Source organism: Python bivittatus, unplaced genomic scaffold (assembly GCF_059951505.1).
Source record: "Python bivittatus isolate LINGU-HERP-01145 unplaced genomic scaffold, Pbiv_v1 ctg000080_np1212, whole genome shotgun sequence".
NCBI lineage: Eukaryota > Metazoa > Chordata > Lepidosauria > Squamata > Pythonidae > Python > Python bivittatus.
The window spans coordinates 5,707,748-5,724,076 of record NW_028277035.1 but is presented as its reverse complement, the minus strand read 5'-3'; the positions used below and the strand labels follow the sequence as shown (position 1 = coordinate 5,724,076).

The 16,329-nt window shown below is 40.1% G+C and overlaps 1 protein-coding gene across 7 annotated transcripts in view; it reads left to right on the top strand.

Annotated features, from left to right (window-relative positions):
• Nucleotides 1–10,631, top strand: part of LOC103060734 (butyrophilin subfamily 1 member A1-like) — a 34,966-nt gene extending 24,335 nt beyond the window's left edge. For 6 of the 7 annotated variants that reach the window (XM_088133426.1, XM_088133423.1, XM_088133424.1 and 3 more), the window contains 5 exons: nt 2,846–3,163; nt 4,997–5,251; nt 6,130–6,291; nt 7,254–7,324; nt 8,346–10,631. In XM_088133426.1, the coding sequence (XP_087989552.1) occupies nt 2,846–3,163; nt 4,997–5,251; nt 6,130–6,291; nt 7,254–7,324; nt 8,346–8,363 (824 nt within the window). In that variant the 3' untranslated portion in view covers nt 8,364–10,631. The remainder of the gene's footprint in view (nt 1–2,845; nt 3,164–4,996; nt 5,252–6,129; nt 6,292–7,253; nt 7,325–8,345) is intronic. The other variant, XM_088133427.1, reaches the window with a different exon arrangement.
• The last annotated feature ends 5,698 nt before the right edge of the window (nt 10,632–16,329 follow it).

Here is a 16,329-nt window from a genome sequence, read left to right as displayed (position 1 = left end):
GTTATCAGTGTCACAGATTCTTTGGGAGATGACACAAGACACACTCAATCACAGAGAGACACAGAGAATAGGCTTGTGACCCTGAGAATGAGTATTGTTTTTTACCTAAATGCAAAATAAACCTAGAAAACTGAATTCAGTTTGTACTTACTCTAGCAAATAAGTTATTTCAAATTCTAGGCTTTCTATTATTTTTTTTACTCTTATCATATGTATTGATTCCTGTCTTTCCTTAAACCTATTTTGCTGTTTCTAAGCCTACATTTCTTAAGTCTGCCCCTATAAACTTACAATCAATAACTATATTTACTTACAAATTACTTATGAGTTACTTAAGAGATACTTCTGGATTACTTCTGAGTTCCTTCCCTTTTCCCTTCCCTTATTTCCACAGCATCTCTTCACTTCTATAGTAACATCCCCAAACTTCAGAAGTGGGGATGAATGGAGTCTCTTCCTTCCCTGCCCCAGCCTCCGAGGCGTTCGTCCAGCTTCTCTCAGACTCTCTTGCAGCTGACTTTTAATGACTTTTTCTGTCTCCGCCATTCTGCGACTGCTCTTGATATTGCAGGGCGGCTGTGCTGTGGGAACTGCCGCTTTGGGCTTGTGCTTCTTGGCTGCTGCTGGGGTGGGGTTACTGTGCTGAAGAAAAGGGTTCTCTGTGGAATGGCCAGTTCATGGAAAGAGTGAATGGTATATGCCTTGGGACCCAAAGTAAATAGTTAGTAGCTAACATGAGTAGCCTCTTTTGCTGTAAGTGTCTTTACAAATGATCCTTGACTAAAGACTGTGGTGTGTCACTGCCTGGTGTTCAGCCAAAGAAACACACTGCTTCTTTTGAAATAGGTGATTTCTTTCTCTTGGAATCGTAAGATACAGTGTATATACTTTTTTCCCCTTCAACATAATGTAAAAAAAAGGGGGGGGGGAGTTCAGGTTGCCCGTACATTTTTATTTAACTGTAAGAATCTATTACAGATTTTGACTACAAATGTAAGTCAAATCAATAACCATAATTCAGTTATAGGATATAGACCACCTATTTATTTATGTGTTCATTTACTAGACTTACAGGACTCTTATAAGGCTTTAGAAAAGCAAAATAAAAAATAAAAATTACTTAATAACACCTGGTACAAAAACTAGATATTCTTATTCTCAGTTACACATTCAGGAATATATGGTAAGTTATTGTTCAGTTTTTTTCCTGCTTAGAAAAATGTGACGTTTGTTTAGCTATGCAGAACTTATGTATTATTGGAGATGTCAAAGAGACAAATTTCTTATAGATAACTTACAGGGATATACTGTATGTACTGTACATTTTTAAGATAGGACTTTGGATTCAAGAACTGACAGAGATTCCTTTCAAGACATTAAGGAGGACAGGCGGTGAAGTACATGAAAGAGAGAGTGAGGAACCAATCTCCCAATTGGTCCAAATGAAAACTTTTCTACTGGCATTTGGGATTCTCCCCCTCTCTCTTTTGTTTGAAGAGGTTCAGTCATTCTAGTCCCTCTATGAAGAGAAAGGCCGAAGGACCAAATATGTGTTCTTCCCTTCAGTGATCAAAATGTATAAAGCTAGATATTCTCCTTCAGCCATTAGCTGCAGTTGAATCAACACTGGCTTGTGGCAATCTTCCAAAATGGCTAATTTTTGAGTGCCTCTAAAAATGGCATTTTTTAATATAGAATACTTAAGAAGGTATTGTGCATGGATAGTGCTTACTTGGTACTGTTAATGATCAACTGATATATTTTCCTGATGAATGTCATGCACAACGAGAATTTATATTTATTTATTTTAGACGATTTATACAGCCACCCATATTGTAATACAACTCTGGGCAATTTGTGAATCAGTAAAAAACAAGAATAAAATCAAGCAACCCTATAAAATTCTATATAAAACTTATGGTCCCCCAGGACAGCATTCTCCATACATCTATACATTATTATACTATGCTTCAGCCTCAACCTACCCCAGTGCTTGTGGGAAGAGCCAGCTCTTCAAGGCCTTCTGGAAGGCAAGGAGGCTGGGGGCCTGCTGAATCTCTGGGGGAAGGGTGTTCCACAGGGCAAGGGCAGCTATAGAGAGGGCTTGCTTCCTAGATGACAAGATTTAAGGGAAGAGGCCTGGAGTGTGCCCACCCTATCTGACTTGGTGGGACAGGCAGATATCCTCAGGGAGAAGTGGTCCTGCAAGTAGCCTGGTCCCTTGCAATTTGGGACTTTAAAGGTGACAGCCAGCACCTGGAATTGCACCTGGAAAGAAACTGGAAGCCAGTGCAGCTCACACAGCAGTGGTGTAATATGGGCAAAATGTGAAACCCCTATAACTCTGCATGCCACCATATTTTGGACTAGTTGTAGTTTCTGGAAGATCTTCGAGGGCAGCCCATGTAGTGCATTGCAGTAATCAGTAAATAATGGCTGACTTCACAGCTCACAATAAGCATTTTTGGTCTTGGCTTAAGTGTTTGTGTGAATGCAGGCATCGTGATTTAGCATAACGTGGAAACAGCCCATTGTTATTCAGCAAAACATATATTATTTTTAACAGCCATAGTTTATCTGAATACAGTCAATGGGCATCATGATTTCAGTTTATCCGTATTTCAGACAAAACAGAGGTGACTACATTGAATAGCGGCCATTCTCCCAAACTTTAGGATAGCTTTCTTATCAGCCTTATTGCCTGAACTACTAAGCACTGAATCTTTTGCAAACCAAGTATGTATTCTGGCTGTAGAAACAATATTCTTAATTCCTAATTATTTATGTTTGGTTCTTGAAAAAAAAAATGCAGTGCAACTGTATGTTTCTTCTGCTTTTTCCTCAGAGGGTGATTGTTTATCATGTTCAAAACACAACATTACAGAAGTTGGAAAAGGCATTATCACTGAATGCAAGAATAATGCACCCATTGAAAAAATGGAAATGACATTCTACTCCAGCAGTAGAAACCTGAGTTATTCCACAGATGTCCTCCACAAACAGAACAGAAAGTTGACTCTTGGTGAAGTAACACTGAAAATTCAGGATTCTATGGCTTTTCTGATTATTAACCAAGTAAAGATATCACATGAAGGAAACTATACATTGACATATGTAACTGAAGACTGTATGGGTGAACTGACTATATTTCTAGAGGTGTTTGGTAAGCCTGAGCCAATGATCAATGGACATCAAGAAGCTAGACTTGAATATGTATTGGTCAAAATCAGTTGCTATAGCAGTTGCCATTGAAAGGGCACACATGAAATTTCACTATTAATACTGGCTTTCGCCATAAATATCTGCAGAAGGGGAGCAAATGACTAAATGTCCATCATGACATAAACTCCAGCCCTTACATACTTGTGTGCTATCTTGCAATCTGAGCACAAAAGGCAGAGCTTGCATCATGATGTCATGGCTGTGAAGAAATGTAGATTTGCCCTTGGAAGGAGGATGAATGAATGAGCCATTAAAAGGGAACTTTGAGAAAAGATTATACAGTCCTAAGGAAGATGAAAGGGTAAGAAAAAAATCCAAATAATCCTGCCTTGATTTTGCTTAGTGGGGCAGAAAGAAACTTGGAGGGGGCAAAGTCAAGAAACAGCTGTGGCAGGAATTCTGGAGTGCTTTTTGTTGTTCTTGTAGGTTTATCTCTGCCTGTCTTACACTAAACAGAAGGTGGGGATATTCTGAATGATTTTCTCAAGCTCTCCTCTTTCTTAGGACTGTGTGATTTTTTTTTTCAAAGTTCCTTCTTAGCAGCTTGCTCATTCCTTCCTCATTCCCAAGGTTGGTTCAACATTCCTTCACAATGGCACACATTTTGTTATTTTAGCATCAGCTTGGTTAGGAACAGACAAAATGAAAATTATATTGGAATGTTAGATCTTATTTTGTCACAGGGACAAAGATAAAGTTAATAAGGTATGGCCATCTAGTCCTGCACCGCTGCTTCCAGCAATGTCAGTCAGATGCTTCTAGGTAGCTTACAACCAGACTTCTCCACTTTTGCTTATTCCCTGAGCAAGTATTTAGAAGTATGTAACTAATAGAATGTCATAAACATGAATGTTTTGAAATATACTTTCAAAATGCTTTTGTAGAAAAGACTGCAGGAATAATGTGATGGTTTAGCTGTTCAAATATAATGGATTCTTGCTGCAGAGGTTATGGCTATGAGACAAAATAAATACTATTAATCCAGCAAATGATACTGGAACCTGTATGCTCTGATGCTGAAAATCAAGAAGAAGAAATTTAAGGTGAAGAGATAGGCAATGCTTTGGGACAAAGGGCTCATGAAGTCCATATACATAAAAGAATGTCATCTGATGCCTCTGTTGCCATGCCTGCTCTCTGGAATGGTGTTCCCCTTAAGGTTCAAATGGCCCCAACCCTGGAATCGTTCAAGCAGGCCTTAACGACCTGGTTATTTCCCCAGAAATTAGTTAGGAAATGTTCCTTTGAGGGATTTTATTAGGTGTTTGCTTTTTGCTCCTTGGTTCATTTCCTCTGTTGTTTTTAATGGTTTTTTTTAAAAAAATTATACAACGCCCATAGTAATTTTTTAGTTGGACTGCCTATAATAAACAAACAAACAAACTCTTGTTCTTCTTTTAAAGACTAGAATATTATTGTCCAAAATAGGGCAAAATAGGACATAACAAAAAACTAATTTTAAATCCTCCAAAAAAAACACAAATATGTATTTGGTCTGCCAATTATGATGTCTCTGGGACTATCCTGTAGATGTCCACGGCAGTCACATTACTCTATTTTGATATGATGAAATGAAAAGAATTAGGCCTGAATGATAACTGGCTGAGATCCATACATCCCTGAAGAGAGACAAGGGATGGGAGTGATACAAATATAATTGAAAAAGCAGTAGACCCTGGAGGAACTCTTATTCCTTTAAAATCTGTGAATAATTTCTCTGTTTTGCCAAAATGTAGCTCTCCTGTTCTGATTGCTACATTCTCATATTTTACAGCACCATATACAAGCCCTCAAGTCATAAAGCGGAATGACACTCTTGTTTGTACAGCATCTGGAGGTTACCCAGAGGAGAAGCTGTATTGGGTTTCTAAGGCTGGAAATAATCTGACTCATAATTCAACATTTGAGTCTGTGAAAAATGAGGATGGGCCATTCAGTCTAAGCAATACCCTTCAACTGGATTCTGCTCTCTCTGAAACTGAATATTGCTGTACTTTCAACAGCACAAGAGTTCCCAGCAAACAATCAGGTGTGTTTCATTTTTTCATTGTCATGTCTATACTTCAGATTGCCAACAACTATCACTATGAACCAAGGAACATTGGTAATTATAATTATCAAGTACTAAAACAAAAGTTATTAAAGATGTTTGGATGCCATTAAGAACTACTCTTAACTTTCAGTTAAACCATTTTGCATGGGTAATGAGCATTTTGGGGTAATTAAATGGAAATTTAATTATAAGATCTTTGGGGGCAAATTAATAAAAATGTGAGATTGATGCTCAGATTTCAGTCTCTGTCTTGCACTGAGTTCTTGGCAAGCTATTTATCTCTGTCTGGACTAGAACTCCAGCAGCACATGAAGTCCATCACTTCGTCATGTTATTTGTCCTGTGTATCCAATATTCAGTGATCTTCTGCTTCTGTAGAAGCTCCATTTAGTTGTCATGATTGATAGGAATTAATAGGAAGTACTTCTTTTAACAGACCTGGGAAAATACATTCTTTCAACACAAAAGGGGGCAATGGTTGTGGTTAGGAGGCAAGGCAGGGACTTGTAGCAGTCCCACTTTTGGGAAGGGAATGGCTTCCTACCATGTTGTATCTTTGTTGAGCACTGCCCATATTCTTTGCTAGGTAGCAGCATATAGTTGAACTTGTTTGGATTCAAAAAGCTAAGTAGGATCAGACCAAGTTTATACTTGGATGGGAAACCACCAATAAAACCGAGAACTAGACTAATTTGGAAGAAGGTAATGACAAACCTCTTCTGTGCTGTTGCCAAGAAAATCATATGGACAGTCCATGAAATTACCAGGAGTTCAGTTCCACTTCAAGAAGATACCACCTTTTTAGGTGTCCAGGTGGAAAATTCACTCCATTTTCTTTTCTTTATTTTATACAGCCTCTACATGTATGACACCTGAAAGTGTTAGAACTTTCATGATTATAGCAGAAAAGACCACACCGATAACAGCATTCATTGTGTGTGCTATTATTTTGTCGCTTTCCATTTTACTGGTTGTAGTTTTGTACAGAAGAAGGAAGAAAGGTGCATCTTCTGCAAGTAAGGACTACCTGTAGATTGATATTTTTCAATGTCTAATGACCACTTACTAGAACCATTGCTATGGAGCCAGACATGGGGAAAAAACGGATATTGGGGCTGAAGATCTATGCATATTTGGCATGAAAACATTGGGTCAGCATCATTATTTATCACTATCTCTGGGACCTCACATCTGAACATAGTTCAATCTATATTGCCTAGAAAATATTGAACGTAGATTTGAATGGGGCAAATACCTTCTAGTCCAGTGAATCACCACCCGATGAGCCCTGACTGCTGGCAGAGTCTTTTAAAGGCCAGAATGTCCATATGAGCCTCCAGCCCTTTTCACTGCATCCTCTGTCAGTGCAATTTTTTTCTATTAGTATTCTATCCATTGAAGTCAATTCCTGATAACTGAAAGAGCATGGGGAATCTTACAACACTGGGAAAAAAAATCCTGAGATTACATTTTAATTTATTTTTCTTGGTAGGAAAAAAAATCTCAGAAGAAAGCAGTGGCAAACCACGTCTGTACAGTTGTTAAGAACACTGCATGGCTGTGCTTAAGTTGTCAGGAGCTTAATTCAAAGGAGACTTCACTCTGTTATTGCCTTGAAGAAAAAGCATGGCTCCATTCAATCATTTCAAATACTCAAGCATACTCTGAATGGGAGCAATTACAGAATATATTTTATATTGTATTGTAAAACCATCATACATTTTAAGGCTTTATATTTTATTTTATTTATATTACATTCCATTTAAATTTTGTTCACTGCCCAGAGTCACTGTGGCAAGAGGGGCAGCCATGTAAATCAAAATAAATAAACCAATAAACAAAGGTTGATTAAAAATGAACAATAAAAGTAAAATTATTGCCTCATTAAAAAAACAAAGTTCATAGCTCTATAATACTCATTAATTATTTTCTCCATTTGATTGGTAGTTTCAGTTTTTGTTTGTTATTCCTTGTTTAGAGTGCAAGAATTTCATTCTGCAAACATATTCATCAGAAAAGGGAGTTTTCTCTGCTTTCTTCCAACTCAAGGTAAAAATATATCTCTTTATAGATCTATACATATGTTGACATGCCTGGTAATTACTCACACAGTTAATAACATAACACACCAAGTCCGGGGGTCCCAGGGAACTAGAGATATTCTAGATGGCTCCACTGTGGTTGATTCTTTTTACGCTCTCCATGTGGTTTAGTTATTTTAAATTTTTATAGTGTTTTTCATTTTTAATAATGATATTTTATATTTTTATAATGATTGCTTTTTATATATTTGTTGTTTTATTGATTGTTGTACACCATCCAGAATCTCTTTTTGTGAGATAGGTGGCCAGATAAATGCGATAGATAGATAGATAGATAGATAGATAGATAGATAGATAGATAGATAGATAACCTATTCAGTGGCTTTCTTGCTATAATCTCCTTTTCCTCCATCGGGGAAGAGAGATTGCTTTTGATCCAATCAGTAAATATAAGGTTGTCTCGAATGGCACCAGTGCTCATGATGCTAAAGCTTACATAAGCTCCATGCCATTCTTTACAAGCTTGACAGGCTAGATGTTGCTGGGAAGAGCTGTGTGCTTTTTCTCATACCTGGTCAAGCTGAACATGAACACTGCCACCTCTTGTACATTCTCTGCAAGTGTGATATAGAAATGTATAGGAATATAGGAATGTTTCTGATTGTGGCTCAAACTACTGAGTGATTTAAATCAGTGTTGTTGACCCTGACTACCAGCAGTTCTGGAATCTTCCCTAGCCATAACTGCAGATGTTTGGATTGAACCTATGTGTGAAGCATGTGCTCTGTGCCTGATCTGTGTTCCATCCTCTGTGATGGGTAGAGCTTTTGATTTGGACAAAAAATGTCAAGACACCTTAAGTCAGGTTCATTTTTTGGAGACTAGATGGACAAAAAGCAATTCAAACAACTTAAAGGCAAATAGTTCATTTTTTATTTATTAACAACATTTACATACAAATAATTGCATGATCTTCTGCTTTGGGAGCCTATTAAATATTTTTGTTCATTCTTTTTCTTATTTACCAGGAAGAATTTCCATTGTAGTTGGAAGAATAGACTTGCTTATCCAGCTTAATAAAAGGTATGGTCTTCAGGCATTGGACAAGATTTAAATTTTGTTTGCTTTAAGTATTTTAAACTCTGCATACTCTTCCAATCCAGCATCAGATAAGTAACATGATCTAAATTGAAGCTTGCCTTGGAGAAGTCAGATGCTCTCAAATTCACGTCCTTTTCTGAAAACTATGGGCAAATAAGACCTACAAATGTAAATAACAATGAAGAGATTGAAAATTTTAAGAAGAGTTGCAATTGTTATCAACCGGATACAGATTAAAAAAATGTGGACTACAAGAATTAAATGTCATTATCATGAACTGCTTTGAAAGACTTGACACTAGTTTCTTTGTGTCCTTTCCCCATCCCCACCCCTAAGATCAGGTTGTTTTGCTGACTACCCAAGAGGCTTTTTCAATGGCTACTACTAGAGGTGTGCACAAAATAGAAAAATTCTAGAACTAATACTTTGCATTCCAGAAGTTCTCCTGAACAATTTTGGTTTGGTTACTATTTGGCAGGAACAGAATCTGGAAAGCTCTGGCTATTCCAGGTTTCAACCAAACCAAGTTCAGAGAGGTTGGTATGATTGCCCACTCTATAACCCCCCACCCTCCTCCTCCTCCTTTCAGAAGCTGCCAGCATGGCATATTTTACTGTCTGGCCTGCCCAATCTTCCCAGCTCGAAGAAGAAGAAGAAGAAGAAGAAGAAGAAGAAGAAGAAGAAGAAGAAGAAGAAGAAGAAGAAGAAGAAGAAGAAGAAGAAGAAGAAGAAGAAGAAGAAGAAGGAGGAGGAGGAGGAGGAGGAGGAGGAGGAGGAGGAGGAGGAGGAGGAGGAGGAGGAGGAGGAGGAGGAGGAGGAGGAGGAGGTTTTTTTAGAAGAATACAATCATTTAAATGTGACTATGTATGTATATCCAAATCACAGAAGAGAGGATGGAATAGTCTGGTGATTGAATATGTACATAGCTGATCATCCAGTATTATGGAACTATATCCACCTCTAATACAGGGGAAAAACCTAAGACAGACTTCAGGTCAGTTAAGGTAGCATGTCTTTGAAACATTTCCTTCCCATAATCCCCACTGCTGGGCTCTACTCTCTCTCCCTGCAACCACTGAAGTCCTCCTCTGCCAGTTCCCACAGTCTCTCACATTTTATTTTAAATAAATCAAGCTGTTACTTCAAATATAATGCAGTGGTACAGGCAGTTATCTGTTTCTGGAACAGCACTGTTACATCTGCTCTGCGAGCTGCTTTGGTTACTAGTCTGCTTCTGGTTCCAATTCAAGGTGTTGGTTTTGACCTTTAAGCCCTACATGGCATGGGGCCTAGTCATCTGCCCATCCCACCAGATCCAACAGAAAGGGGATGTTAGGGAGCTACATTTGGCAGGTCCTAAATGGTGTGCCTTTTCTGCCGTAGTGCCTGCTTTATGGACCATTCTTCCCTCCAAAGTGAGGCTGGCTCCCTCACTTTTGTCTTTCCAAAGGTCCCTCAAAATCTGGTTGTGCCATCAGGCCTGGGGACCCCAGGGGATTGTTGAGATACTGAGCTGGCTCCATTATTATTAACATCCTCTCTTCACCTAATATTTGTTTTCTTTTTAGCCTTTGTTTTTATAGTTTTTAAAGTTTTTTTTAAGTAGTAATAATAGTTCTGTATATTTTAATAGTTTTTAACTTTGTTGTACGCTGCCCAGATTCACTTGTTTGTGAGATGGGTGGCCATATAAATTTGACAATTAATCAATCAATCAATCAATCAATAAAAATGAATGTCTGCTAGCGTACATTGACAGCTAAGAGTACTAAGCCTCTACTCTGCATTCAAGACAACTATATTATGGGTGTTTTTTTAATGGGACATTCTGCTTCTTAATTACTCAGTATTTTTTTTAATTCAGCACTCTGTTTAGGTTCAGGTGCAGCTCCTCCAACAAGGACACCTGATGAACTCAAAACCTCCCAGACTGGTTGATTGCATTGGGGCTTAATTTGATAAATGATGTTTAAACAAATGTTTAAATACATTTTAAACATTCTGCTGATTTAATGTTGTTGGGTTTTTGTTTTTTTTTTGTTAGGCAGGGCATTTCATCCTCTCTATTACAGGGTCTTCATTTTAAGATATTACTTGTTCTAATAAGAATCATTTTTTCCTTCTCCAGTTATTTTTTGAAGTTTATTAATAGGATCTTCTAAAACTCAAGCAACGATAGAAATGAATCTGGTTTAATTAAATGTGTAAATAAATGTTTCTGCCTGTTCTTATATTGGCTTTCAGACATGGAAGTAAACATAGTTAATGGTCTACATACATATATTCTACATATATTTGTTAAGGGAATTTTTTAACCTAGACAATAGTAAAATTTACTTGAGACCCACTTTGATACAGTAATTAAAGGTATCAGGCTAGAAACCAGGAGACCACGAGTTCTACTCCTGCCTTAGGCATCAAGCCAGCTGGGTGATTTTGGGGCAGTCACTTTCTTTTAATCCTAGGAAGAAGACCGTGGTAAACCCCTTTCAAAAATGTTGCCAAGAAAATTGCTGGGACTTGTCCAGGCAGTTGCCAGGAGTCAAGACTAACCTGAAGAAACACACACAAGATGTATTACTCCCAATTCATACATATGACAACTGCCTTTGAAACTACACCTCTATTATACACTTAACATATGACCTAAGTATGCAAGTAAATCTCTTGTAAGTATCTTGGCAAAACAAAAAGCAAAAAGCAAAAGTATGTTAGAATATATTAACTATGAATTAATGCCAATATATTACCACCAGCATTATATATTGCTATAGTATATGGATAATACCCAACTCACTCAGTGTGGACCTCCAGCCAACACCTTTTAATGGTCTTCCATGTAGGGGAGATGAAGGGGACTAGGGCTTGCAGGCAACATTTTTCTGTTACTGCTCTCGGTGGTACAGCACCCTCCCTCTTGAGATAAGGTTGTTGCCCACTTTGTTGGATTTCCTGAAACAGTTAAGACAGAACTGTTCTGGAGGGCCTTTGGGAAATGTATGGTCACCAATACATCACAGTTTGTATTGTTGCTTATATTTTTACTGGCTTTATTCCCTTTTTATGTTTTTGGGTTATAAACTGCCAGGAGTTATTTTTGTTGAATCTGGCAGTATATAAATACAAGAAACATACAAAATTATATGTAGCTTTACACCATGTGTTTGTGAATTAACATATATGAGAAATGTAGTGCATGAGACCCACTCAAAGCAGCCATAGAAGCAGAAGGGTTTACTTTGGGGGATTTCAGCTGATGCAGCTTGTGAAAAATGATGACTTTGAAGAAAATCCAAAGTATGGTTCCCACAACAAAAGATGGTTCTCCAGAAACAGGTAATTCCCACATAACTGGATGAAACAAAGGCACTCAGGCAGAAAAGTACCCAGAGATATGAGAAAAAGCCAAGATGGGACTGGCAAAGCCTTTTTGGAAGTTTCATGTGTATGCGAACTGTAGCCCTTTGATACTATCCTGTAGAATGAATGTTCTGTGTGGGTATTCCACCTTGATTCTTCTGGAACTCAAACCTGGATTTTGAGCATCTACCAAGGAGAGAAACCACACCCCCACCAACACTGGCAGGGAAAGCTGCTGTATATAAACAGGGAGTAAACCCCACACTCGCACTGAAGATAGTCAGGGAATGAAACATCTGCAAGCAAACGACCAAGCTCAGAGAGCACCAAGAACTCCATAGTTCAACCCTGAGCTAGATATTCTCTTCTATTGGAGCTTCTAAGACTGTATGAATGTGGTAAGAGCACCATTTTTTGTTCAGAAACTGGACGATGAATGCTGAAAACACATAATTGTCTCTGGGTAAAAAAGGAACAAGAAGTACAAAATATGACATAAAACTCCTTTTAGGACTCCCAGTGTCATAAATCAAATAAAAAATTAAATCATTCAATATGGATTACTCACCATGTAAGAAACCTAAACTCATTTAATCTCACTTTGTTGGGCATTTCTGGAATTCAAGATGCTAGATTGGAGGCAAGAATAAATACTTTTATAGCGTCAGTGAAAATGGGCTTTTTATTCTGTGTTTTGAGCACATGTGGAAGGGAGGGGTCTACTGAAGCCAATCAGGAATGGCTGAATAGATAAGTTTTCTGAGTACTGTAGATCATTCCAGTTTGGCACATTAGGCCTACCAGATATAGGCTGCAAAAGAATAGGCCATCACTAGAGGGCAGCAAGTGATTTTTATGACTGGACATTTGCAGTCCAGATCTGGTAACCCAACTACCTGCCATACTTAAAGCTCTTGATACAGAGACACTGAATGCTCTGGGCTATTTGGAATTTTACCACGTAGCATCATGTGGCCCAAGTTGGTTCAAAAAGGAACGACAATTTGGCACAGATTTGGATACAAGAATGATGAGATGTTCTGAATGTGGGACATATTTAGTAGTGTCAATAATGAATCTTTGGGAAAAAATAGACATGGAAGAAAATGAAGTAAGTGAAAGAAACTAGCATGAAAGTAGAATGACTGCAGAAAAAGAAGGCATGAATCCTGTATGTAAAAGTATCAGAAGATAAATTAATCTAGCAACAGAATGAATGGAAAATGGCCATAATAGAAGAAAATGGGGGAGCTGCGTGGAATAGGAATAATAATTTTATTTATTTATTTATTTATTTATTTATTTATTTATTTATTTATTTATTAAATTTGTATGCTGCCCATCTCCCCCAGAGGGTGACTCTGGGTGGCTCACAGAATAAAACCCAAAAACGATTTTAAAAATATCCACATTAATTAATTAAAAGTCAGACTAAAAATATATAAAAAAACCCTATACATAAAAAGACTAAAAACATTCAAGATGAACGGGGGTTAGAATCAATTACCCCACAAGGCACTTCCACTGGTGTGAGCTCCCATCTGGCCAAGATTTGGCATAGCCAAGATTTGGCATAGCCAAGATTTCACGCTCTTCCTGAAGGCCATGAGAGTGGGGGCATACCGCACCTTGGGTGGTAAGTTGTTCCATAGAGTGGGGGCCGTGGCAGAAAAGGCCCTCTTCCTAGATCCCACCAGTTGAAATTACTGGACTGGTGTGATCCACAACATGATCCTTCTCCCAGACTGAGTGGGGCGGGCTGATATAACTGGGACGAGACAGCTCCTCAGATAACCTGGTCCTGTGCCATGAAAGGCTTTAAAGGTGATAACCAACACCTTGAACTGGACCCAGAAGCAAACCAGCAACCAATGCAGCTCATGTAACAGAGGGCATTGAAGGCCTGGGGGCATTCAGAACTATCCATGCTGCTGCATTCTGCACCAGCTGTAGCTTCTGGATACTCTTCAAGGGTAGCCCCATGTAGAGCGCATTGCAGTAATCCAACTGGGAAGTGACCAGGGCATAAGTGACTGTGTGGAGAGCCTCCCAATCCAGGAAGGGGCATGGCTGATGCATGACACGAAGTTGCACAAAGGCCCTCCTAGCCACAATTGCCACCTGCTCTTCGAACAGGAGTTGTGAGTCTAGGAGGACCCCAAGATTACCCACCAGATCTGTTTGGGGTATTGCAACCCCGTCAAGAATCAAAGATGATAAACTTCTTGATCTTGAGGCTCCCTGTACCCACAGCCACTTCGTCTTGCCAGGGTTCAGTTGAAGCCTGTTGTCCCCCGTCCAGGCCCCTATAGCCTCCAGGCACCGTGAAAGGGTAGCCACAGCAACACTTAGATCACCAGGGATGGAGATGTATAGTTAGTATCATCAGCATACTGATGATACCTCATCCCATGGTGCTGGATGATCTCACCCAGCAGTTTCATGTAGATATTAAATAGGAGCGGCGAGAGCGCTGAACCCTGAGGCACCCCACAGAGTGCCTCAGGGTTGGACCTCTTGCTCCTTATCAACACTGATTAAGTTCAGCCTTGGAAAAAGGAGCTGAACCAGCACAGAACTGTGCCATCCAGCCCCAGCTCCTGCAGCCAACCCAAAAGGATACCATGGTCGATGGTATCAAAAGCTGCCAAGAGGTCAAAAAGAGCAAGGATGGGTGCACTACCCCCATCCTGCTCTCACCAGAGATCATCTAAAAGTGCAACCAATGCTGTTTCTGTCCCATAATGTGATGGATTGTAATGGAGGAAGGGGGTTGAAAACGACGCTCTCGTCTCCAGAGCAACGCTCTGGAGATAAGCAGAGGAAACTGGCACATCCCTAAAAATTCCAGAAGATAGTGAATAGCTGTGCCTGGGAGCTAGTGGTCAGTCTGAGATTTCTGTAAACAGGCGCTGGCTAATAAACCTTGCTGATTGAACCTGCATGGTCTCCAGGAGTTCTTTGTGCTAGGCCTGACACATAACCAGGCCTGAAGCCTGACCGATAGGGGTCCAGATAATCCATTTCCTCCAGGATCCTCTGTAGCTGCTGCATGACTATCTTTTCCACCACCTTTCTTAAAAAGGGAAGGTGGGAAACTGGACGAAAATTGTCCAGAAGAGTGGGATCTAGTGATGGTTTCTTGAGGAGGGGGCGGACCAAAGCCTCCTTAAAAGGCTTCGGGAACACCCCTTCCTGCAAGTACCCACCCTAAAGTCACCTCCTTGGTGGCTTTAATCAACCAGGAGGGACAGGGATCTAAAATACAGGTAGCCGCGCTCACAGCCCCAAGGACCCTGTCCACTTCCTCAGGGCCAACAGGATCAAACTCTTCCCAGATAACTGGGTAAGTCCACTTCCCGGGCATCTCCACTGGACTCGCCTCACACTTGGCCTCCAATTGAGAACAGATCTGAGTAATTTTATCCATCAGGTGTTCAGCAAATTCCTCTGCACGGCCCTGTAGATAGTCTTTCAAGCCTTCCTACCCAGGAGGGAATGAATGACCCTGAACAGGGCTGCTGGGCAACACTCTGAAGATGCAATAAGAGTGGAGAAATAATGACTTTTGCTACTCTTACCGCCACAAGGTAGGCCTTAATAGTGGCTCTAACCCATGTTCAGTTGGACTTGTCTTTAGTTTTCCGCCAGTGGCACTCAAGATGTCTCTTGGCCCTTTTCAGCTCCCTTAACTCCCCTGTAAATCACAGGGAGTGCTGGGGGTGATGGGCCAAGAGAGGCACACAGGCACGAATCTGTCCAAAGCCCCAGCCGCCTCCTTATTCCAGGCTGTGGCCAGCACCTCCACAGCAAGGCCTCAGGAACAACCCCCAGCTCTCTTTGGAACACTTGTGGGTCCACCAGTCTCTGGGGGTGGACCATTCAAATAGACCCCACCTCCCTGAGGAGGGGGGCAGCATAGGAGAATCTCAAGGCCACCAGGAAGTGGTCTGACCTTGACAGGGGGGATAATATCAAATCCCCCACCAGATCATGCTGCCACTGCTCTGACAAGAAAACCATGTCTGGAGTGTGACCACTGTCCCAAATTGGGCCATAGATGACCTGGGATAGGCCCAAGGCCATCATGGTAGCCATGAACTCCCAAGCCAACTCTGAGGCCTGGGGAACTCCACCGCCAACCCTGAGATGGCCTCCAGCAGCTCAGGCAGGGAGGTTGCTACACAGCAGGGAGGCTGGTACAGAAGCAAAACTCCCAACTGATCCCATGTGCCCAACCTCAGGAACAGGGTCTCACATCCAGCAACTTGTGGAGAAGAGCCCCTGAAGGCCAGCAGAGATTCCCGTAATTATGTTACAGGATAATACAGAAGTGTGTGGAGTTACTGTAATGAGAATTATTAAATGGAATGATGAATTGAAAGAAGCTGGGGGTGAGAAAGAAAGCATGTAAGAGAATGTTCGTTGCAAAAATTAGGATGAGAAAGGTATTGTACGATGTGTATTGAGGGGGGAAAGGCAGTTGCAAAGAATGTAGTCAGAAAGCAGAAAACAATAAGATTAAAAGAGGCACAGAAAATAAGTGATTTT